The sequence below is a fragment of the Pelecanus crispus genome, chromosome 4 (assembly GCF_030463565.1).
Source record: "Pelecanus crispus isolate bPelCri1 chromosome 4, bPelCri1.pri, whole genome shotgun sequence".
In the NCBI taxonomy this organism is placed as follows: domain Eukaryota; kingdom Metazoa; phylum Chordata; class Aves; order Pelecaniformes; family Pelecanidae; genus Pelecanus; species Pelecanus crispus.
This window is the reverse complement of record NC_134646.1, coordinates 37268812-37294158: the sequence shown is the minus strand read 5'-3', so window position 1 is coordinate 37294158 and position 25347 is coordinate 37268812. Positions and strand designations below refer to the sequence as shown.

Here is a 25347-nt window from a genome sequence, read left to right as displayed (position 1 = left end):
GAAACTGGTGAACCCTTGCTATTGGTTCCACAGCGGGCAAGGCTAGTGTAGTTAAATGCTATACGTGAGTATTAAAACGCAGTAGGTCAAATTTGAGTATGATTTCATTTTTTCCATGCACTCATGCTTAGATACCAGGATGCTTAAACAGATATGAGCATGCACATAGGCATGAAAAATGTCTAGTAGATATGTTTATCTGATGATTTCCCCTTTGTTGATATACTTGGTATTTCATATCTTCCTTGGCCTCTACTAGTGGATTTCTGCAGAATGCTATTTTGTGGTGTGTGAAGTATTTTGCCAGACAGCAGTATAACCATCATCCTTATCTATATTTCTTTGAACCTTTATAATTTTTTTCAGTATAGGAGCATCACACAAGTTGTATCATCTTCTACCAGCAGCTGCAAAAGGCGTATCTCCTTCTTGTCCTTTCACGGCAAAAATTTTTAAGTAGCTTTTTTCTCTTAGGTGCCAACCTCTTACATCACAGTAGTTATTAATGGCCATACCTCAAATATGATTCCAGAGCCAGAATTATAACCAGGAACTGTCATCTGAGTTGAGTCCAAGTTAAGAAAATCTGGATTCTTCTTCAGTATGTTTTTAAGCTTTGTTGCCAACGAAGACAAAGCTTGTGCAGTTGAGACATCTGCCTGTCATTGTCTGTCTTCCTTTCAAGAGCTTATGCATCTCTTGACTAATTTTCACCCAATTTGACAAAGAGAGAGATTAAGGTTACACAAGTTTTCCAGGTAACTAGACAGTAGGTAGGAAAGGGAGAGACTTATTAATGCGTCTGCTGAGGAAGAAGTCTACAGGGTGACCATCACCTGGTTAGACATCATTGAATCGTTGTGGAACTGGGTTTTGCTCTGACCATCTAAACAGGTTCAGTTGATGTTTGTTCCTTACTTTACACCACAGAAGCCATTTATAAGTCCAAACTCATAGTAAGGCATAAGCCTGAAATAAAGCTTTGCTATGTCTGGACTGTTCAGAATGAGTCTTCCATGTAGGTCCCCTGACATTTTGGGACCATAAGGCCTTGGAGAAGCCATAGTATAATTCAAGCACAATTTGCACTGGCATGACAATCTCGTCTGGAGCCAGGCTTCATTTGTTGTGTTGCTTGTGGTACAACAGGTCTGCCTTTGGGTTTTTTTCCATGAAGTACAGAGAAAGCCATCAGTTCACACATTTTACTAGTAGTTTTGCCACTTGTGCATACTATTCAAGTGTACATTTTTTAGGAAATTCTGATCTAAATGAGATCAAAATGATCCTCTGCATTGATTCCCTCCATACCCTCTTTAGGGGTCTGGGTCATTATGTTTGGTTATGTTTTCTTATACATGCAGATTTTTGTATTGGGTAAACTTGGATACAGTAGAGACTCCTTAAAGCAATAGTCTCTTCTTTGCAGCACCACTAATACAGTGCAGTTAGTTTTGTACAGCAGTGCCTTTTTTCTATACGGCTTATTTGTTTGCCTGTACAAAACAGACTACTATGCAGTGTATCATTTGGGAACTATTTGTATACCGGTATTAGAAATCCCTCACATAAATAAACTTGGGACCACAGTCGCTATATAAGAGTAGTTACTAGCGTAGTATAGACTTAGCTTTGCAAAGGTTCTTGCTCTTTCTGCACATGGGCAGGGACCAGTGTGAATATCACAAGAGCAATAAGGCTTGTATATAATGTAAATTACAGCGCGTTCTGCATACTACAGCTACGCAGAGCTTACTAAAGATGTTATTTAGGAAGTATATTATCAAATATATTCAAAGGATCATTTTGCTACTATTATTTTCAGGTGACTCTTAAATAAATGTTGCAGTGCTCTGCTTTATCCATTTGAGGGCAGCTGTTCACCAATGTTAAGAACTGTGGAAAAATTGTCTGGGGTTCTGCTTTCTGCATTGTAATCTTCCTGTACTTGGAAGTACTTCATTTAGGTCTCTCTAGGTCTTGTACTGTTCCATCACTATATTAAAATGTCATGAATTTGTTTCTTTTTTTCCAGTAATGTTACTATGCAAAACAATTGTCAGCTCTAAGAGAAGATTCTCTAAAGTTTGGGTAAGCTGGTTTTCGTTGTTGGGATAAATTCTTAGAGCCATGTCTTAAAACCACGGCCTTCCTGAGTGAAGTATACTGAATGAGCTAGTTAATTTTGTAACATTTGCCTTCTGGTAAACAGCTCCTAAAAAGCTCTGCTACAGGATCACTTTGAATTACTCTGACTGGAAGGTATAAAAATTATTGCTGCTTACTACATGCTTTCATTTTACAAAGACATCTCTTCACTGGACTGGCCAAAAAAGAAAGAGGAGTCTTCTGGATTCTTATGTTTACAGTTAATAGTCCATGATGATCTCAAATGAGTATTTTCAAACTCAAGTTTTCAGGCACTTTTATACATCTAAATAAAGTGATTGGATTTCAGACGTGATCTTCTGATTAAAATGACAGGCAGGCACTTAAAAAGAGCATCATTGGAAATCAGGCCCACTTTATTTAGAAACAGGACGTTAGAGAAATGTATTACAAAGCATTAAAGCTCATTTTTCATAGTTTCACATTTGTCAAGTTTATACATGTTCTCACCCTGTATAATACAAAAAGTACACACTCTTAAAGAAAAAAGCAACAGAGTGACGCTCTACACTTTACATTTAGAGCTTAAATTAGAATTATATGTGTAGTAGATACAAAAACAAGTGATACCTACTACATGCAATATATTCCTGACACTTGTAAGATAGCCAGCCCTCTCCATTTTTGTCTTCCTGTTACACCCTCTTACTGCTTAAATTAGACTGTGTTGTATTTTCAGGCTAAAGACTTTAACTTATTAAATGTTTATAGCTGTCCAGCATAGCTTGGGGCCTTTAAACATTACTGTAAGACAATAATACCTACAGTCAGTAATGTGTAGCAAATATAAGACTAAAAAGAAATGATGATAACATGGAAATAGAATTAGGCCAACAAGATCTCATCTGCTAGTGCAAGTGTGTTTTCTGGGAGACGATGATAAAAAAGGGGGAAAAAGTAGGCAGAGATAAAAACTGAAGCTTTTCCTTATTGCTATGGTAAAGTGTGAAATCTAGCATTGTAATTTCATATGAGACAAAAAAAAAGCCTTATTTTGCTTTGGCTTTATCCACTTAGAAAGGGGACTATGCTGAATGTGAACATGATACACTTTTTTTTTTTAGCTAGAAGTGTGTCCCTGTGCAATTGCGCTAGAATAGTTTGGTAGTTCCTGAGCAAAAACTAATGTAGTGTTGGGTCTTTTATCTCAAACCACAAAAGAAGAAGGGCTGACAATCAGAGTTTTGTCTTTTCAGAGGTGTGAGAATAACCTGCGACTGGAGACTTGCGCTGTGAGCGGTGCTTGGAGAATGCCATGCTTCAATCTTGTCTGCTCCCCAATTGTATGTAAATCTGTAAATGGGCCAAGTTATGTTCCTGTTTTGCACTTTGGTTATGAGCTAATATTAAAAAAAAAAGGGGGGGGGGGGGGGAAACAACACCTAAGCCTGTAAAGTAGTAAGATGCTAGGCTCTGATATCAACTAATAACAGTTGGTACTATAATAGTGATCTGCCACACTGTCAAATTCTTCTTTCAGCAATTGCCCAATGAAATAATCTTTTAAACCTGAGTTTATTTCAGCAGTTTCTTTTAGCGCACACACACACACACAGACATTTCTCTATGCAATTAAATGAAATATTGAGTATTTATTAAAATAGAATCTGAGGTTTGCTTTGTATGAAATACTGTATCTGATCTTGTTTTGTTACATACATACTATTCAAATCTCAAATTATATTAATATAAATACATTTTTGTAAACTTCCCACTTTGGAACGAGACAGTGACCGGTACATCAAAAATGGAAAACTTTGTCCTTTTGCTTCTTTTTGATACATCAATAGAGATACGTGAGTTGATCTCTTTTGAGTTTTTGGTTCTGTTCTTCACTTTAGTTATCCAAAGTAGAAACAAAAGGCTACTTTTTCTCACTCTTTGGAGTACTTCAGTGAAGTTTTCTTATTTGAGTGAAAATGAGATCCCAAGACACATTGCCAAAGTCTTCCAGCCAAGTGAAAGCCTAATATTTGTTGTATAAAATATGAAGTAATTCAGAATGAAGCTATAAACTGTGATCTCATGATATTGCTGTTGAGTACAGGCTAATGGTAAACTGTTTTTTGGAGTTTATAGGATGAAGTACAAAGAAGGAAATGTAAAAGGGTCTTTTAGGAGAAGATGTATGTCTAAATGTGCTTTAGAACAGCGTTTGAATGTAATGGTGGCGGGGGGGTGTCAGTGCATGAAAATACTGTGCTACCCAGCATTCTATCACAGCATTTCTGTATGCAACATCTGTAAAGAAATACGGATTTTTTGTTTGTTTGAGAGATATTTTGTTAAGTGAATGCTTACTGTAATGTATGTATACTCAATGAAACATTAGAGATTTTTATAGTGGTGTGGGTGTTTGGGGTTTTTTTCCTGTAAAAAGCATTCAACAAGCAAATGTTTGGTCAGGGCAGGCCTTCTATATGCAAGTGAGACATGCTTACAACTTGGCTTTTTGAAGGGGAAACAAAGGACTAAGTGGAGATGCTAATACAGGCATATTTTAATGCTGTCTTTTGTCAAGTTACAGTGTTGTGCTTCAGGCGTGAAAGCATTACTACACTCCCTCTTTTGCCCTCACATAATTATACAGTTAATTATCTTTGGGTTGTGCATACAGGGACTTGTAAGATTTCTTAATGGTCATTTATTCACTGTGTTTTGGACTGTACTGACTCAGTTCATACAAGGGCTTTGATGGCTTTCTGCGTCTCTTATCAGCAATTTCATAAGACATTTTCACAGGCTTTTGTCTCTTTCTACTTAGTTTTGCTCAAAAAGGTTTTCAAAATTTGAATACATTTTTAAGAAACGTCCAATTATAGGGATTGGAAAGGGACTGTGGGAACCTAGAGGTATTGTAGGAAAGCTAATTTGATCAAGAAATTATTTGAAATGGAAATAAACTAATTGTGGATAATCTGAGTAATAGACATTGCTGTTCTAGCTTTGTTCTGTGGAGTAAGAACTTTTTGCCTGAAAAATGGCCCTCAGTTGGTTTGTTGCTAAGGGTAGGCGGAGCCCTCCCCACAGCCTTCAGGGGATGCTGTTCCCAGAGGAAGACCCTTCCCCTTCCCATCAGTGTGATGGGGAGGCCTGAGCAAACTGGGACCCAAACCTGTGATGGCCAGAAGAGGGAAGAGTATTCCAGTACTATTGCATCCCTAGAGACAACGCCACCCAGATGCTGCTCCCCCCACAGCAGCAGGGAAAGGGGAGGAGGTGCAGGCTGGGGTACCCGTCCATAAGTAAGGAGGGCCAGGAAGAAGGAGCTAAAAATCACAATGGAGGTGAAAATACAATGATAGCCTCTACTTTTAATAAAAGCAAGTTTCAAGCCAATTATCTTCATTTTAGGGGACTCCCATTTTTTTCCAATTGGTTTTTTTTTTTTCCATTTTTGTTTCCTTTTTTAACTTTTGGACTTAGCAATGTATTATATTTGTGGAGACAGTGGTTGAGAAACAGGTTTTTAGTCACTTGCTGTCAAATTTTATTGGAAGTCCAGAAGTAGTCTGCCTGGAGAGTGGTGGAGTTGATCCTGCAGTAACACTGTTACTGTCTGAAGGTTGCAATCTCCTTGGATTCTCCTTCTGTGAAAGCACAATGCCAACTCATAAATAAAAAAAAAAAAAAAAAAAAAATTAAAAAAACTTCCTTTAAAGCGCGGGTGTAAGTGGCTGTGGCTATTAAAACTCCTGGCAGTCATGATTTTCTTCTTTTTCAGTCTGTGGATCTCTTTTTCGAAGAGGGCTCTTCTGACATTGCAGGGGAGGTCCACCAGCTGTTTGACTGGCAGGAGCAGTCTGCCTGCCCCTTGGTAGTTTAATTCCTGTCTATACTAGGATAGCTTGCACTTCACTGAGCAGCAGACAGGTCAGGACACTTGGCAGGAGAAGGTTGAGAGACAAAGGCAGCAGGCTGTGGGGAGCTGAATCACCAGTCTGAAACTTTTTTTTTTTTTTTAAAAAAAAGAAAGCATGCAACTCTAGAAGCCAAGTTTTTAGCAATGTTCTTGCATTATTAGTAGACTTTGCAAATTAAGAACAATAAAATGTCCAAACCTGGGAAAACTGCCGTCAACCATGGCTTGGTTCCTGTTGATCTTAAAAGTGCCAAAGAACCTCTACCGCACCAAACCGTGATGAAGATATTTAGCATCAGCATCATTGCACAGGGCCTGCCCTTCTGCCGGAGGCGGGTAAGTGTAAAAGTCTTTAAAACCTAAGTTTTGATCACTTGGCTTGTAGCTCAGTGCTTTGTCATGGTGCATTCATTCCATGAGGAAATACTTATATCTGTATTATCTATTCACTCCGGGTGCAATAGAGGAGCCCTCAGGTCATTTATTTCAATAATTCTTGTGCTTTAATTTAATTAAAATCCATATATTTTGTCTTAGCTATTACTCATTTAAAGGGACATGCCAGAGATCCTTATATAGTTGTAAACCATGTAGATGAAAACAAATGCTATACAAAATAGGTGCATTCATAAATATGTATTTTGCTTTTATTCAGTCTTTTAGGTGACGTAGATAGTTTGGAGTAAAATCCATTGAATGCAGTTCTGAATTGTATTGGCACATGTTGGATACTAAAGTAGAGAATTTAGAGGTGTTAAACTAATTAATATTTAAACGTTTTTAGTAAGAATTCTTAAAATACGGTTTTAATACTTCTGTAACTCAGTAATAGAGATAACATTTTTGCTGTTACAGAAAATAAAAATAGCATGTTACTATGTGGAGGTTGCGATATAGTTTATATATAGACAATCCTAGCTTGACAAGCTATCACGGGTCTTATGCTACAGCTTCAGGAACTATATGAATAAAGTAGTTCTTAAAGCACATTTTATGAGTAAAAAAAAAAAAAAAGACTCTTAAATTCTGTTCTCTCTGTAATACACAATTTTCAATAAAAAGTGAGTATTTTCAAATTAACTTACATAATTTTGTTACTCAGTTTGCATGCTGCTGAGCTCATAGTCTTTAAAGTAAAATTAATTTTTCTTCTTTATTACTCTTTGGAACTTCCAGTAAAATTATAAATAAATTTGCTCTTCATAATTAATTTTCCCAACATGACTTTGATTTTTCTATTGCTACTGAATAAATACTATTTCCATTTATTGATGCAAGTTTTAAAATCTAGCTCAGCTTTTGTAAACGTGCTGGCTTTCCTTGACTGTCAACATACTCCTTTTTAAAAAACTTAGTTAACTCACAGATGAAATTTAAATTTGACAAAATCACACTTGAAAGGTTGATTTATTTTTACTATGTTGCTTTGAATGTCTGAGAATGTTTCTTATACGTAAAAGCTATATGGCATGTGTTGAAAGTGAGCAACAAGTATCAACATGCAGCAATGCAAAAATTAGAACATATATATACGCATGACTTTAATATTGGATCATGTGCATTTCAGAAAAGTATTTTTTTCTGAAATTAGATATTACACATATGTGTTTGAACGTTGAATAGGAACATTTCATAAGGTTGAAAGTGATAAAGTAACCCTCTATATATTTTAATAGCTGTGCTTTCAAATTTTTTATATAATTGGAGAACTGTTTGAAAATAAGCATTTGGAATATGTTTGGGTAGTTTTAGTTCCTTTGTCTTGGATAAAGCATAGTATACAGCATAGAAGATAAGTTTAGTAGATATATTTCACAAGTCTTTTTGTGGCTATATTAATACGTTACACTGTTGGAACTTTAATGCTGATGTTTTCTGTGTGTATTTTCTGTAATGAGAAGTGTGGTCACATATTAACTTATCACAAATATGAAAAAAATAATTTCTAAAGCAGTTCTCTGAAGACTTTGCGTTGTTCCAAAATGACCACAGTTTATCTTGGTTGTCCTGTTTGACACCGCATCCAAGCAGTCAGTTTAATGCCTCTGAGGTTTTAGGTCTAAGAGGGGTTAAGAAGCTGTTCAGCATCTACTTTTCTTTTAGCATTAGGACTAAGGAGGAAGTTAAGAAATGCTGTAAATGTATGTTTTACCAGCTAAGCTATCATCAATCTCTTTAAGTTTATCTTGTCTTCTGAAACTAGTAATTCTCAGTATGATGGCTGCTGATAGTTGAAAAGATTAGAGCTCCGCCTTCAGTTGCATGCCTTGCAACACTCAAAGACTGCATGTAACTCATAACGATTACCGTATTGGGTTCCTTCCATTCTAACACACGTAGGTTGCATATAAGATCTGCATTTTCATTTCTGCATATTTAAGCCTGCCTCCCCCCCCCCCCCCAAAAAAAAAAACCCCAAAACCCCACAACCAAACAAAAAAAACCCCACAAACAAAAACCAACATGGTTTTGGATATCAACGGATAAGAGAATCAATACTTTTGCTATGGAGATTTATCATTTTATTACACATAGCAAGAACCAAAGAGTATGTTCATGTAAAATATGAGTTCTGACACAAAGTCTTCGTGAATATGCAACTCTTAGATTTATTTTTTTAAAACTCGTCTTTTCATTTAATAAGTAATGCATTGAATTATTTAGCATCTAATGGTCAGACCCAAACTTGATGTGCTTTAGAACATGAGCTACAGTTTGCTTCTAGGCTACTGAGTTGGTAATATGTCAATACCAACTTTTTTTCTGGCAAGTGTATGATTGGGCTATTTAAACACTGACCTGACTTAAAGATTATCGACCTTCTCCTTGTTTGAACTCATTTCTTCCCCTCCTTAATTGTACATTAAACCAAGCAAAACATCTTTTAAATGTGTACTATGATCCTTGGGAGTAGAAATACTTCCGTTATGAGAGCTGACAATTCATAGCTTCTGCATCCTCTGCATTAGTTATATTGGGCTTCTATCAAGAAGTGCACTATAAATGGTCACAGAACTTAACAGTTTGCCCTTATGCATTTTGTCAGTTTGCTCATGTAGTTAAAACACTTGTCTGCAATACTACTAATCTGAATGCAGTTAAAAATAGTATTACTTAGCATTCTTTGTGTAGCACTTGAGAATAACTGCAGTGCATAGCTCTAAAAGTACTGTACTTAGACAATAAATGTATGTATTCCTTCAAAGCTGTTGCTGAAAACATTGATGCAGTATCATCAAATGTAGACATAGCCATGGTCCTCTTTAGCTGTTAATGTATCTTCTGTAGGCACTGAAGTAGATTTTGCAGTATAATGTGAAGAGGCAATGAATACCTTTCAACTAATGCACACTTCAGGTATCAGATATCATTTAGCTCTTCAGTGCGATGTAACTGCAGCTGATCATTGAACATACTTATGAGATAGTCATGCATGTCACGTATGATCCAAAATCAAGTGCTGTATTTTGTTTGCCATGGTAAATACTTTCAGTTGACAAAAAACTGGTCTCTTAGTTAACTATGTGATTTTTCCCTTAGACTGCTCTTAAACCGCTAACAGTAGAAGTGTTTTTCCTTCTGAACTGTTACAATTCTTAACTATTTCAAAAGCTGTACTTTAAAAATAGATTTCTTTCTTCTTTACTTTTCCTTGTTTTTTCCTGAAAATTCCAGTATTTGTTGCTCTTGGAGGTTGCTGTATAACAATTTCATCACATTGAATATATGCTTTTAAGCAGTGCTAATAAGCTGGAGAATTTGTGAAAGTCAGTTGTTCGCTTGCAGCCTTTCCTTCATTTCAAGTGGCTTAAAGTAGCACTGAATTGTTATAAAGCAGGGGTTTCAGTGTGCGCCCTGTGGTATTCAAGCTAGAAAAGTCAAGGTAATAAATGTATCCATTTTCAGTGCCCATACTCTCAGAAACACCAAAGATTCTGTTATAGTGTACCGTTTTGTGAGAATAGTTTTGCTGTATGTGCGTATGTTTCACCCTCAAGATGTATCCAACCAAATTTTGGCAATTCATCAACTTAGTCCATCAGTGAAATGCTTCCCTCTGTAGGTTGTAGTTGTGTGTTAGGTGAACATCGGATAAAGCATTTAGGCATTGATTTATATACCAGCCTGTGTTTTTTATATATAAAAGCATCCACTGCTCTTACGTATTACATGTGGTATTGGTCCGTTTGTTACTACAGTAGAGCACTTGGAACAAGGCTCCAGTTCCTTTTCCTTCCTCTGGTTGACTGGTATGCTAATAATTTATTTGAAATATTAATGTGTCTTACGCGTGAACAACTTCACTTATTTGGACTTGTTTCTTTATCCCTTCATTTCTGTGTTAAAACAACCAAAACAACCATTTCATTGTCAGTCAAATCTATGTAAATGCTTATGCCACCAGTGTAACCAAGTAGTCCATCCGTTCAGTTTTTCAGGGAAATGTAGCCCTGAATTTTTCTGCTACAAATCATATTTCTTGCTTGAGTGCAGCACATTATTTCATGGATGACAGTAAGAAGTTACTTAATGGACAAAAAGACTATTTAGCTCTCTCTGAAATGGCATATCCTCCCATCTTACACTTCCCTGTATTTCAGCTGACTTTGGATCAGGTCCTGAGTAATATGAAAAAGAACTAAACTATTTCCCCCTTAAACACAAAATTTAAAAAAAAAAAGAAAAATTTACCTTGGAATTTGGTTAAGAGACTGTCAGAAGAACAGAAAGAAAGAATGTGTGAAAATGCGCATACGCGTGTGCGCGCGCATGTGTATAATTTTTTAATTTAAAGCTTAGGGGAGTCTTAAGAGTCTGTCACTGGACAAATAGGAGCACTCCCACACGCCTGCACCTTCTACAAGAGACCTTTTTGTTCTGGGCTTCGTGGCAGGGAACTTGCATTATGGCCACTGGTGGTAAGAAGCCTCTTCAAGTGGCTGTCAGAAGTAACTTTCTTTTGAAGCTGGCTTAGCCTTTACTTCAAATTCCCTTGTTTGTATTAGAATTTGTTACCTGAATGGAAGTACAGATCATGGACTGATCAGTTCATATCTATATGAAATGAAGTATGTTCTTGTCCCGTATGCTTGTTTCTCATAAAGGATTGTGTCCGTTGCTCTGAATATCCAAATATTCACTATAAAGTCAGCCTTATAGAGGTTTTACTTTTCATTTGTAAACTTAAAATTTATAGTGTTTGTTTTCTTGCTTTTATTATTTTTGGAGTTTCAGTTTTGGAAGATCTTTGGAATGAAACAGAAGTACTTCAGAGGTCCAGCAGAAGGAAGTTAACTGAAAAGGCAGATGGTTTTGAGTGTAAAGAAAGGAATACTGAAAAGTTACAGAAATGAGCAAGACAGTCTTGTGTAACACTCTGCCTAGAGGGTAAATCCTTTTAGAAGATAAATAATCTTGAATAATGAACTGTTTCCTCTCTTTTTTTGCAGTATCTCCACTCTGAATCTGCTTTTCCCATGCCATTCCCCCTCTTACAAGGGGAAAAAAAGTTCTTCCTGAGTGAGGTGATAGCCTTGAAGAAAAGCAGTATGTCGCTTATTTTCTCAGTGTGGAGTGGACGCAGTCTAAAAATTACTTTCTTCACCCTTTTTTTCCTTCTTTCTGCAATTATCTCTTTCATTTTGCTTGCAAGCCAGTTGACTCTGTACTGTACTTGGGAGGAATAAAATAGGAATCACGGAAGTGGAAAAAGAAGTGGACAGATCCTCAGTTATCTGGTCAGCTGGAGGTGGGGTGGTTCAGCCTGACTCAGCTGAAGAGCCCCGTGGTCTCCCTGGCTATGCTTACAAGAGGTTTGCCAAGCCATACCAAAATCTTCTTTTTTTTTTTTTTTTTTTAAACCTCAAAATCATGGATACAGTCACATGTAGTCAGCGTTTATGGCTCTGTAGAACTAGATACAGGCAGAAGTATGCTTCTCCACCCCTTCCCTTCCTGGGGTGTTACAGAACTCTGGGCTTAAGATAGCCATTGGTAGGAGGGAGTACTTAGTTTGCTGTTCAAACAGCTGTTCTCGGTGTCCCCTGGAAAAAAGAAAATTGCTAGCTAAACTGTGCATATCTAGTCCAACCTGCTGCACTGGGTCAAAAATACTTGGACAACCTCTGACAACTCACTTGGGTTTTTTTTGCAACACGTGTCATAGCACTCCCAGAGACTGCTTTTCCAGAATATTCAGTGATCTTCTGTCACTATACTAACTCTTTGAGAAACACTTTTATATTTAAATTGTTCTACCTATTTCTGGCCAAGATAAAAGCAGCAATCGGAAACTCATTTGTATTTAACGCTAGCTAAAATGTTTTTCTTTGCGGTTTTGATGCATTTAAAACTTCCATTTCTTGTGCAATGAGCATTGCTGTCTGTTACAGACTGATGCGTGGGAGCAGATGCTGAAAGCATGTTACTACGATTCTGCAGTCAGTCACTTCCCTTCAGGAGGTGTCAGAAGGAAGGTTGCCTGGGCAATTTTACTCCTTTGTGCCCAATTGTTTAGATGTCTTTAGAAACCTTTATTGTTATTCATATTGAGCTATTCAAACATGCTGGATTGACTTTGTGAAAGCTCTTTACCTGCTTAAAGTCTGTCTGTTTTATTGTCTCAAGCTGTGGAGGTTATAGCATCCAGCAGAAGAAAAGAGGGAATGGGTGACAGCAGTGATGCCGTAAACTGACCCAGCTGCCTCTTTGCTGATTGATCATGCCATAGGGGGAACTCATGAAATGTGTAATTAAATACTTCATTTATTGCTTTGAAACCTAATTGCCTTAACCGTGAAATCTCCATTTTCTCTTTTTGCAGTCCCTTGTTCACTAAATAAACACTTTTTGTCCTTCTACATTTTCATTTCCTGAACAGATCTTTTCCAGGTATGGGGGAAGGATCCTTTGTAAGGAAATAAAGCTCTGCCGTGTCATGACTATTTCTTAATACAGAAACATAAAGAGGGCAAATTAATTTTAACTGGCAATCTTTGTTCTGGCATTCCCCAGATTTTGAGTGGAAGTCAAACTGGACTAGAACGACACCCAGGCAAGTCAGAAGCGGGACTGTAGTATTAGCATCTTGCTCTCGGATCTCTGCCACTTATCACAACGAATTGATTGTTGTTCCTTATGTGATGAACCATTACTGTCAGGGAATGATGGTTTTGCCAGCTTAAATAGTTCCACTCCTCAGAGCGAAGATACCATCTCATTCTTAGTTTCACTGCTCGGCTTGTGTTTTTCTTCCAAACTGTCTGAGGCTGTGGTGTGCTTTACCTCACTCGCCCTTCTCCTAGTTCTGGACTACTAATTCTGCTTTCTCCCCACAGCTTCTCACTGATATTCTTCCTCTGTTAAATGTGGGCCTCTTTTTCCTCTCTCTCCCTTTGCCCTCTTTCCAGCTCCTGGTACTTCTTCGTTTCGTGATAAAATTGTTTGAAAATATAGTTTTGCATAGGGACAACAGCAGTATCTTTCTAAATTCTATTCAGGTGTTTTATAATGTTACTCAGTTGTTTGAAAAGGCAAGAAAACAACACTGGAGTTGACATGACTTTTCCCTTTATTTTTAGTCAAGGAAGTCTGTACTTTTGATTTGTTATGTTCCTTAAAATATTTTTTGAGTAACCAGTTTGATTGCCAGGTTTCTTGGTAAGAGGATCAAGATGGTTGCAGATCATTTGTGTAGTCATGTGCAGTTTGATCACATTTCAGAAAAACTTCTCTAGTTACTTGGCTCTCAAATAAATGGACATGATTTTAATATTACAATGCACAATCCATGAAGTAGGGTAATGGTTTTTCTTAAAAATTCAGATGATAATTGCAAACTACTACATTTTTAATATGCTACAAATACACATGTTTGTGAAAGAGAAGTTCTGGTTATGTATGTCATATGAAAATGTTGATCCTATGCGAGAAGTTGATACAGTAAATCTGTTTTTAATAACTTTGCTACTACCGTAACATTTTGAAGTAGCAGGCAAAACATTTTAAGATTTGTGTGTGCAGTGTTTTTCATTTGTTTCGTAGATCAAATTCTAATATATTGCAAGACCACCAGAGCTCCGCTGACCCTAAAGTGATTGATAAAGGGAGGAGAGAAGAAGAATGAGTTAAAATGCAAAAATGATACTAAAAGTCTAAATATATTCTTATATATATGTTCTTCCCTTATGAATTATCTGAGTTTAGCAATAACTTCCTTAACTGAACTTACTTTATACTTAGTATCAAAGGAGCCCATAACACTTGGTAAATGCTAATGTATTAAACTTCTTTGTGAGCTAGGGAATTGTTTTTGTTTTACAGGGAATAGTATAGTAATGTGGCAAAGACAGCAAACATTTTGTGTTGTAATTAGTAAAACATGCTTCTTTCTCTCCTCTCTGTTTCAGATGGTTCATTATTTCAGACAGTTTATTAAGCTTGTATATGCTGCATTGCTTTGCATATGCAAGGTAGTAGAATTTTATTTGTAAAATGTGAAAAAGCAGCAACTTGTATGTAGAAGGCTCAGGTAGGTAAAAGACTTATTTTAGGAATCTGTAATATGTAAATATGTGCAAATTTGAGACCAGATATTTTAATATGTGTACCTTCCTATGGAATTTCTAAAATGGCATTTGACTCCAGCTTTTTTTAGTCAGCATATATTTCAGCTTATAATGTAGGTAGTGTATAATGAAGGTAACAGGTTGCAGCACACTGCTTTTACATGGTATAGTGTGGGATCTTTCCTCATGATTTGGATGCCCCCATTTATATATACAGACATGGGTTTAAAAAGCATACTTTTATTTACAAATATTACTATTCATATTATAATAAGTGTCCTAAATGCTGTATGCAAAATTGTCCCTGCAGAGGGAGCTTACTGCTTGCAGAGATGAAAGACAGAAGACAAAATGGGAATAGAAACAAAATGTGTTGTTAGCTGCTGGAAACAGAAAATTGTTCCTTGGCTCATCGGCCAGGAGCCTGTCGGTGATGCTATACTGCTCTCTTTCTAAGGACACTCTCCCAACAGAATTTTACCTTCTGAAAATTGAGAAAGAACAGCAGAGGAGGTCCTACAAAGGTATTTTGGGTATGGGTTTAGCGCCATTTTTTTCCCCTACTTACCCTGTGTATAGGTAGACTTACTACTATACTTAAACAGTTAATATTTTGTTGCTCTAAGTCAATCTGCATGATACAGTGTTCTGTAAGTACAAATGGCAGTCTCTTCCAAAGCATGTTGCTATTAATAAACCCTAACACAAGATTACTTCTCATGATAACAGCAGCAGCTGGCAAGAATGTTTGCAATTTTAACATATTTGCAGCACTACTACATTCCATCTTGCATTTCTCCTGTGGTTCGTTGTCAGTGAAATTTCAGACTGAATTCTTACCATGAATTTCTTCATGGTCTCGCACTCTTCCCTTCTTTTGCCTCCCCTTCTCCAAATCCTGTCTAGATACCAAGCTATCAAAGAAGTCCTCTACTGTCTAGTGCCTGTTCTGTCCACATAGCTTTTCTAAAGCATCGCTTTTCTTTCCTGCCTTTTTACACCCACAGTGTTCCTGTCCTTTGCCTCTCCGCTTATGCTGCGTGCAGTTCTGGGAAGCCCTTCCTGCCCACGCACCTCCTTTAATGAAACGAGGAATTATCTGTAGCTGGCTAGTCTAATATTTCCTAATTGAACCAGATAAGCCATCAGGTTGAAGAAATATAAAAATACAGCTGCTACAGCATCTATGAATTAATTTTTAAAATACAAGCATTTAGGTTTAAGTATAATAAATTAAGTATTAAAATATTACATGTACATCAATTTCCACTTCTTACCCTTGCTTTATTATCTCCAGGCAGATAATAAACTCTCATGGCTGGTACCAATTCTCTTCTCTTGAATAGCATCCAGAATAGATGCTTGTGCACCTTTCTTTTTTGGGAGGAATGTGTTTGTTTTAAACAATAATAATCTTCTGTTTGTTTCATGTATTAGACATGTAAGTTTGCCACTTTCTTGCAGTTTCTATTCACACTGATGCAAGAAATAAGTAAGATTATCTAACAGACACTGCACATGGCAAAAAACTAATCATACAAATTAGAGAAAGCGAAGCTACATCATCCCTTTAGCCTATGGCAGGATCTATGGTGTCTGTGCTATTTCTGACTGAGATTTATCTAATGGTATAAAATTGCTTGTGATAGAAATTGTTAGTTTTCTCGTCAGGTTTGAAATATCATTATGTGTTGAGGTCACTTTGCAGTATAAAAATTTGACACTAATTGCAATTAATGTGAGGGCTGAAATTAATTTCTGGATTTATTAAGGACGTATGTCCATAGCAGTACTTTTTCACTTTAGAAAGAAAATGGATTAGAATAATAACAGCAGCTATTTTGGTCAGTGCCTAATTCGTATGTAATATTAATGTGGATTAAAATTGCAAAAGTAGTTTCATTTTAGGGTTGGTTTGTTGATGTTTTTTAAGACACCCTTCCCCCCTCGTGGGTTAGAGAAAGTTTGTTATAATTTTGTTGGAATTATTCCATTTAATTGTAAAATTAGTTTGCTGAAAACGTCTTTTAGTTGCTTCTCTGCTTCTGTTTTCTTGTTGCATAAAGAGCTGGTCATCATGGGGGAAAAACTTCAGTGAGTTGTAGCCATTCCCTCCCAGAAGAAGAGGAGGCAGATTGAGCTGCCTGGTACCAAGCTGTGTGAGTGATCGTGGGCTTCCATGAGATCTGTTGGCATAAGTAAAGTTAGCTTGCCAAATGGCCTGCATATTGTGCTGCCTTACTGAGTGAAATTCCTTTGGAGCATCTGATTAACGTGGATCACATTCTGGACTTGGCACCACCTCAGTTTATTACATCTGTTCAACCTGTCTTCCTTGCTTTGTCCTGTGCATTCCCATGAAGGGTTGTATCCAGATGCAGCTGTCTTGCAGGCACAGTACTAAGCCCTGCGCCAGTCTTGGGATTTCTGAGAAGGCATCCAAACTTTTGAGAGGGTCAAGAGGAAATAGTTTCCTGTTCTGAAGTGCTGGCCCATTTTAATTTGAGCACACAAATGAATGTTTTAGATGTCCAGAAATACTGCATATTTGTCTGTTTATGGCCGCGTTTAGCAGGTCCAGCCTTACTTTTCTCAATTTAGGAAGAGCTTGTATCAGAAGTGACCTATTCTTTCTGGTGTGCGGAGCAAGTAAATGCTTGAAGACATCCAAGACATCCTCAGGGAATTAATTAATTCCTGAAAACATGGCAGTGAGGAGAGGTGGGTGTAGAAACCCTCACCCTCCCTGCCCCCCCCCCCCCCGCCCCGCCCCAGCCCACACACACACTCACCCACCCACCCTGACTTCTCTCTTTCTCTCTTCCTGATACAGAGGGAAACCTGCAGTAAAAATTCTCACTGGTCGCTAAAGTGCAGGAACATTAAAAAACATGATTTGCACCTCTCTCCACTAATTTGGAGTGCCCTTCTGAGTTGGGGGACCTAATTTATAGAAACAGGTAACATTGGCGGCTCCTTGTATTGGACATGTAGACCATATGAATTCATAATTGCTGAAAATTTTCAGCATATTCTTTGGGCTTCAGTGGACAATTTATGTCCCCTGAGGTTATTCAGACATAGTTACCCAGTCATAATAGGTACTGCGAGCCTAATAAAACTAATCTCTCAAGAGACATCAGTGTTTATTTGCTCTTAGCATTGTCTGTCGTTTGCGTATGTATGTTGATATAAAAATTGAGACATGTTATTTAATAATTGTCCCTAAGGCCTTGTATTTTCTTGGTGATTTTAAGATTTGTAATTCAGATTTGCACTGCTTCAGCATGAACAATGTTAGTGAGCAAAAAACCTCGAACTGTCTTCTCTATGAAGAGAGAACTGTAATCTCCATGATATAAACACCGAAATGTGTATATTTTTTTACATAGTTTAATGAGTGTATGCATAATGTACAGTATTTGTATATTTATGTATTTGGAAGGAGGGGAATAGAATCCTTTTTGCAAAGGTACTTGTGTTGACACAAATCAAACCTCAGTGGGATGAAACATAAGACAGAATTACTGAAAAATAAAGAAGTACACTAAGTAGTAGTTTTAAATGTCATTTAAACTATTTTCCACTGTAATTTTAATTTCAGATTGCCTGTATCTTAGAGTCATTCTACCTTCTTGCTTAGCCTTCAGAACCATGAAGTCAGAACACCTATTTGTGCATTTTCATGCAAGAAATTCCTTGCCGTGAGGCGACGTAGGGAACGCACTTTGTTCCTGGTCCATTTTTTCTTTATTCCTGTAATGTAGCACAAATTTGAAGCTTTGATCTCTCTTTACGATGAGTTTTAAGCTCTTTACAGAGTTTTGAGAAATAGTTCATGTTTTGATAGTATGTGGACATATGGGGAATGAATATTCTGTGGAGTCTTGAGACTAAACTGTTGAAAGCCTGAAGTATTGCTTTTGGGTTTTTTTTTAGCTTACTAGGAGACAAATTTGGGGGAGAAGGAGGAGGTGGTGAGGAAAGGGAATTAAATGCAAACATTGCGACTTCGAAGAAACTGTATTCCTTTATAGATGTTTCCAATTTAATTTTATAAAACAAATACTGAAATTAATGGGAAAAATAATTACTGCTGCAAAGAGGCCAACAACGTGAAAGCAATTGAATAAATGGTCTTTTTTTTTCCCAAATGTGGCCCTCTCTGTATTGTATGTACCTTAAGAGAGTATTGTCCAACTATTTCATTCCAGTCTTTAAATTAGCTCAGCATTATCAATAAGCTTTTTTTAATTTTCTCTCGAAGAACAAAAAATCAGTATGCATTCCAGTAGAGAGAACATACAAATGTATGTTGTCTTTGAAGAATCGGAGTGCCTGATATTGGATGTGGCATTCCAAAGCATGTAATGACACAGATCACAAAGCTGTTGCCCTATTAAAAACCTAATATATGCAACCATCTTTGTATTTCTACAAGAATGTCAGTTGCTACTTATAAATATGCTAAAAACCTTTCTGAACTTCTGAATTCGTTTGACAGTGCTTGTGAACTTCATGCTCTATTCTTAAAATACAATATATAATTTTCATTCCGTAGCATGCAATAATAAAGCTAGTAGGTAATTGCTTCCTTTTTTCTTCCATTCAGAATTGGGGATTCATAGCATCTCGTTATCTAATACTACTTAATAACAATCCTCAGAATACATACACAGATATAGATGCTGCTTTTTCAGGGAGAGTTTTAAGATTTCCTCTAGCTTCTTGCCAATAAGTAGCAGCAGTGCTGCTTCGTAAGACTCTGCCCTTGATTATGCGTATCTATCACAGACATACCAAAAACCGTATCAAATACAAAGGCTTTGGCCAGTTTTAGGTGTGCCTTCATTAAGGGTTTTCACAAATAGACAAATTAGCAAATTTACTACTACTATCCAGCAGAACAAACCTTAAGTTCTTCCTTTTTCATTTTTCTTTCTCTTTATATTGTCTTATATTGTAGCTATAAAGTAATCAGAATTTTTCCAGGATAAACAAGAGCTTAGTTTTCAGTAAGAAAAATATTAAAAGGGAAAAACCTTGCATATTGCCTTCTAATGTATTATAATTAAGGAAACTTTTTTCTTTCTCCAGTCCTTTGCCCTTCATGTCTTAGAATTTTTTATTTCATTGTTATTTTTCCCAGCTTACCTTCAGTATGCAGTTTCTATTCTGTACACACAAGAGGGGAGACAAGAACCAAGGTGTGGTTCTAAGCAGTAGCTTTATAAACAAATCTGGAAACTAAGGTAATCTTGCTTATGTCCTTCCTTTCCTTGTTTCTTTCACCTCATGGATGACTGCTGTCATAGTGTCCAAACCTGCAAACAGAACCCCTGTCTTTCCATGCTTGACTTGGAAAAGCAGGAGTGGTTTCTTTCCTGTTAAACCAAAATGGAAAAAAATACTTGTATTGAATACTGGCCACGTGTCAGGTTGCAACAGGTTAAAAGTTGGAGGTCTCTGAGATGATACAGAAAAGATGTTTCAAGGACTGGACACTCATGATGTTCTGACTAGTCTAGAAGGCTAGAAGTCTAGAAGGCATCTAGCACAAAGCCAAAGGCAGATGAGACAACTCCATCCTGTCCTAATCGTGTTGGGAGTAGGATAATTTCCACTGAGAGGGGAGACCTCTTGAAGGCCCTGTGATCCTTTCTACTTTTCTTTTCTGTCAAGTTTCCATACGAGTGAGGCTTTAGGAATGCGTTTGGTTTTGTGGACATAAAATTCAGTTGTTGCATCAGTGCAGCTTGCTTATTAATAAATGGTCTCAAACTGAAATCTTCCTCAGATTTTGCTGTCTTGTTTTAAGTAAAATTGTATATATTTCTTTACAAAGCACGATAAGAAATTTTCAATATATAAATGGAACTGAAGATAATTGAAATTAACCTATTTTGTGTGATATATGTATACATATATATTTAATTTGGAATGGGGAAAAATTTTCTGGGTTATACGAATTTTTTTTCTGAAAGTGTAATTTTACTTCTGAAAGTGTGTTTACCTCACTGGGTCCAAATAGTTAGTTTTCATTTGATCAAGATTTAGAGAAGGACACTTTTTCCGTATGGAGGTAACAGAAGGTGTAGGCAGGAGGATGAAACACGGCTGCATAGAGAGTCTCTGAAAAAAGAATTTGAGGGCACTACTTTATAAACAAAGTTCATTAGGTGTTGAAAAATCACCACTGCATTTAAAGTGTAAAATGTTATTTTTTTATCATTTATGAATGAGAGTGTTTGAGCTCTGATTTACAGCCGTGTTTATCTTCATAAAAATACAAAAATCCCTAAATCTGATTCTCACATGAAAGCAAAACTGGAAGTGGTCAGGAGCATTTGGTAGATTACCCTAAATAAAAAATTGAGAGATTCAGCTTACCTACAGATGCAACTTGAGCTGTACTTTGTGTGGTCTTAATGCAGTGATTTAGTTTCTTTGTAACGGTTGAAGGGAAATGGCATTTTCTGTTTCTTTGGCAGATGCTTCAAATTGAGAGACTGTTTAGCAATATTGTAGTTATCACAGGGTGGAGAAAGCCCAGCAGTGCCACACACCAGTCCTAGCCTTGTGTTGTAGATAGAGCATTGCTTCGTTGGCTACAAATGACATGAGATACGAACTGAGACTGACAAAAGACAGAACAGAAAAATTAGTTGCTATAGTACCAAGCAGCCAGAGCTATATTGCTAAAAATGTGGCAGTTTCTGACTATGCATGTCAGCAAAATAGAAAATTTTTGTAGTGGTAGAAGGTATTGAAGTATTTTTTTAGTACTCCCAGGGTGGCAGTCTCAGCTGACAAGAACTTTACATCATTTTAAGAAGTGACACTGTAGATTATACAGTGAAGTCTCTTGAACAACAATATATTCCTGAGAAAGAATATATCATGACTTGTTTGAGAATCCATTCATTTCATAAAAAGAAGACCTGACACCGAGTGTTGGACAGACAAACTATGCCATAGTTCTTGTTTTAATCTTGTTTTATGCCTTGCTTGCAGAGTGAAAGCTGGATTGCTTGTAGTTACAGAGATCTGACCTCTAGGTGCCACCAGTATGATAGAAATACAGCCCCCTCTTCTTCATCAAAAACCTTTCAATTAACCTGGCACTGAAGTTGTAAGTTAGCAACCTCTTTCAGAGAGGAGAAACCCCTGAAGAGGTCATGGTGGTTCCCTTGAATGCCAGCTTCACTTTAAAGCTCAGAATGCGTGTTTTAAGGGAAAGATCCCATATAGTATCGTGATTGACACTTTTGTGGTTAAAAAAAAAAAAAAACAAACTGTTTGTATGACTAGGCAGAGAAAATAAAATATATAATGGCTCAGATATTGTCACTGAAATAACTAGTAACTGTTTCTCCAGACTTGTTATAAAACAACTATCTTGTCTTTTAAGTCCCCTTGTTTCTACTTGCATGTAGTCAGAAGAGAAAGCTTGAATTTCATTTTCCCATTGTTACTAGAGAATCCTTTGGATATTATCTTTATGGTTATGGAAAAATGAATTTTTGCTATACCTAGCATGCCATTATTTATGATCTTTTTTTATTAGAAACTGTTTCTTCTAACAATTTGTTAGTGAGGGGATGCCCTACCCTGACGCTGGTGAAGAAGCTATGTAAGAAGTCCTTGTAAGCTGGATTTTTAAATACATAGTATATGTGTAAACACACAAAGCTACAGTAATAATAATGTAGTAAAATCTGATGGGGGGGGTGCTGTAAGTTTGGGAAAACAGGAGATTGTCTTTAAGTGTCCTTTTTACCATTATTGTGAAGAATGCAAATTGCACTGAAGTTTGAAGTCTCTCAGTGGATACATTTCCTAAACATCATTCAGAGAATCGTTTTGCACGCCATTTCATAACTGTTGGTAATCCAACTTAATTTTTCCTCCTCTTCCTTGAAAAAATTGTGCTTGTGTGCAGGTGACTTGAATGGTCTAATAGGCATGGGCTTAGTCTGTGATGCAAATTAAATTATCAGCAGAGTCTGCTGAAGCTAGATGGATTTTTTTTTTAGCCTGACCCAGAGAGACATTTGCGATGTTCTTGTGAACTATAGCGTGTCTAAAATGTCCCATGGATTTAATAAAGGGTACATAGAAGGAACAACTCCGGTGTACCATTTATTTAGAGTTACCATACCATTGTAATAGACAGAATAGATTTAGGGTATTTTTTAAGCAAAAGAGATTTCTAAGGCACATTTTCTACTTAAGGCTATGCTTGTCTTATGTACCATATGAACATTTGTAGCACACGAAATATTTTGAGCATAAATTTTTAAAAATTGCAAATTTTGCCATTCTAGTTTTTTAAAAACAGTATTTGTCTCTGTGCAATATAATGGTTTGGTTTGTGGTCTCATTGTGTACCCCATTTTGTTTTCATAATGAAAAATATAATTTTGGATCACAATGACATTCAGTAAGGTCCTTGTTGTCTTGCACCTCTTTTATGCCTATTTGTCATATTGTAGGAAGGACTAGGAGGAACTGCAAGTTCTTGTCCTGGCTTGAGAGGGGAAATACTGGGTAAATCCCCAAGTTACTGTAGTAATCTTTTCTACAAAGACCAGTTTCTTAAGGAAAAAAAGCTGAATTGCTCCCTTTTCTAATACTGAAATCTGAACTGAAAAGAGCTAGAACTTAATTTCTGGCATTTATTTCCATATATTATGGATTTTCTGCAGAAAAGTCATCCATTAATTTTTGTAGATGAAAATACGTAGTTTATCTGAACAAATGGTACGAACATATGTATTTTTTCCTATTAATATGAACGAGTAATATACTTTATTCTAAAATAGCAAAAGACTGATCCTAGCAGGTCTGGATAGAATTGCTAACTATAACAAACAGTCCTACATACAACCAGACACTATTAATTTTAATAAAACCTGAGAAATGTGTTTATTAATGTAATGAATTTACTTATACTGTTCTTCGCTCCTCTTTCTTTCTTTGGTTACTAACTGTTTTTAAGTGCAAGCAAGCTTACAGCTATTGAAATAGAAGATAGGTTCTTATACTTTTGTCTTGCCATGTGTCTGTAGAACGTACAGAAAAGTAATACCTTCTGTTACTGCTTTATTTTTTTCTTCTGAATAGAATTATAAAATCGTGTTGTCTTTTATGTAGTTCAAGAACAGTATGAAGATTGGACTAGTACGCCTCGATTTCTCAAGATTAGTATTTAGTTTGAAACTGAATAGCACTGCTGCATTGAAGAGGTAGAAAATACAAGATTTACTCACACTAGAAAATAAATTATAATACACTTCTCAGCAAAGGCTGAGAGATTAAACCATCAAGAAGGTTATCCAAAACTAATATCACTAGTAATAAAGAAAGGGGAAGAAAGGGGAGGTGGGGATGAGGTTTATGCATTAGAAGATTGAATTATTTATGAATGAAGTTCACCTTCCCCATAGTAAAGGTTTGCGAGTTCTGTGGATGTGCCATGTACTTGTGAAATATTGTGTGCTTATAGTTATTAGGTATGTACTTGCAAGCCAAATGAAGATGCCAGCTGCCTCATTTTCTGTGCAATTTTCTAGCTATGTTTTTCACAGAAATTTGGGGGGGGGGCTGTCAAATATAAAAATTTAAGAAAATTACGGTTTAACATAGTTACCATGTTAATTTTTAGGAATTTCACATCATGCACCTTGTGGTGTTGTTTCTGCAGTGGACGTGAAGGGGCAGTGTAGTGCTGTCTATAAATCTTCTGCTGTTTTCATCTTTTCAATCTGTTCTGGAAGATCACAGTTTGAAATATGATTATTTTATCTGTTGTGTGTACATGCCTCACTTGTAAGGGAAGTATGTTAATTGTATTAAGTTAAAGAAATATCCTAGAAACGTCAGTACAGTTAAGAACATTCTTGTTTAAAATGAGTCACTGTTTTCTCGATACTGTTTATACTCATGAATACAGATAATATTCAGTATTTTTTCAAGACTTTTAGTGTTTAAAGGTTTCCATGTGCTAGAAGCACGTGAAGACTATGGACAAGTGCTGGCAAAGTACAGCGAGGCTTGAAATAGAAAGGGTATCATCAAAGCAACTTTGATTCCTTTTTTGTTTGTTTTTTTTAACTTTGGCTATTCAAGTACATTTGAAGTACATTTTCCTTATTAATGGCAACCATTGTATGTTCATTACTTGAGACCCTGCAGAACTGAACTACTGGAGATGCCCGATAATGTTTTTCTCAAGTAGAATAAGTTGGTATCCAAAGCAGGCACTGTGCCAGTATTTCTTGAAACCACCATCGCAAACAGAAGGGTCATCATCTTGGGATGTATGGTCTGAAATAATGATTATAGCTATAAGCCTTAGATATAAGGAAGAAAATTTTTACAGTGAGGGTGGTGAGACACTGGAACGGGCTGCCCAGAGAAGTTATGGATGCCCCATCATCGGAAGCGTTCAAGGTCAGGTTGGACGGGGCTTTGAGCAACCCAATCTAGTAAAAGATGTCCCTGCCCACAGCAGCGGGAGTTGGACTATATGATTTTTAAAGGTCCTTTCCAACCCAGACCTTTCTGTGATTATTTCTGATGTCACTGTTCTATCAACAGAGCCAACATTCACTCCAGTCTTTCTTGTGACAGTGTTCTGGTTGGTGGTGTTGGTAAAGATGATAAAATAATGAAGATTTTGAGGTTAAACTTTAGGAATGAGTGAGTGTAGCTCTGCCAGTTTCAGTGGCAAGCTTTTTCTTGCAT

General features: G+C 36.6%; 1 protein-coding gene across 2 annotated transcripts in view; it reads left to right on the top strand.

The window, feature by feature from the left end:
• The window catches only part of FBXW7 (F-box and WD repeat domain containing 7), a 108422-nt gene that overhangs the window by 15344 nt on the left and 67731 nt on the right, over positions 1 to 25347 (top strand). The window contains exon 1 of one of the 2 annotated variants that reach the window (XM_075709277.1): positions 6221 to 6367. The exons of the other annotated variant lie outside the window; for it this stretch is intronic. Coding sequence (XP_075565392.1) covers positions 6221 to 6367 — 147 coding nt within the window. Of the gene's footprint in view, positions 1 to 6220; positions 6368 to 25347 lie in introns of those variants that run through there. 2 annotated transcript variants of the gene reach the window in all.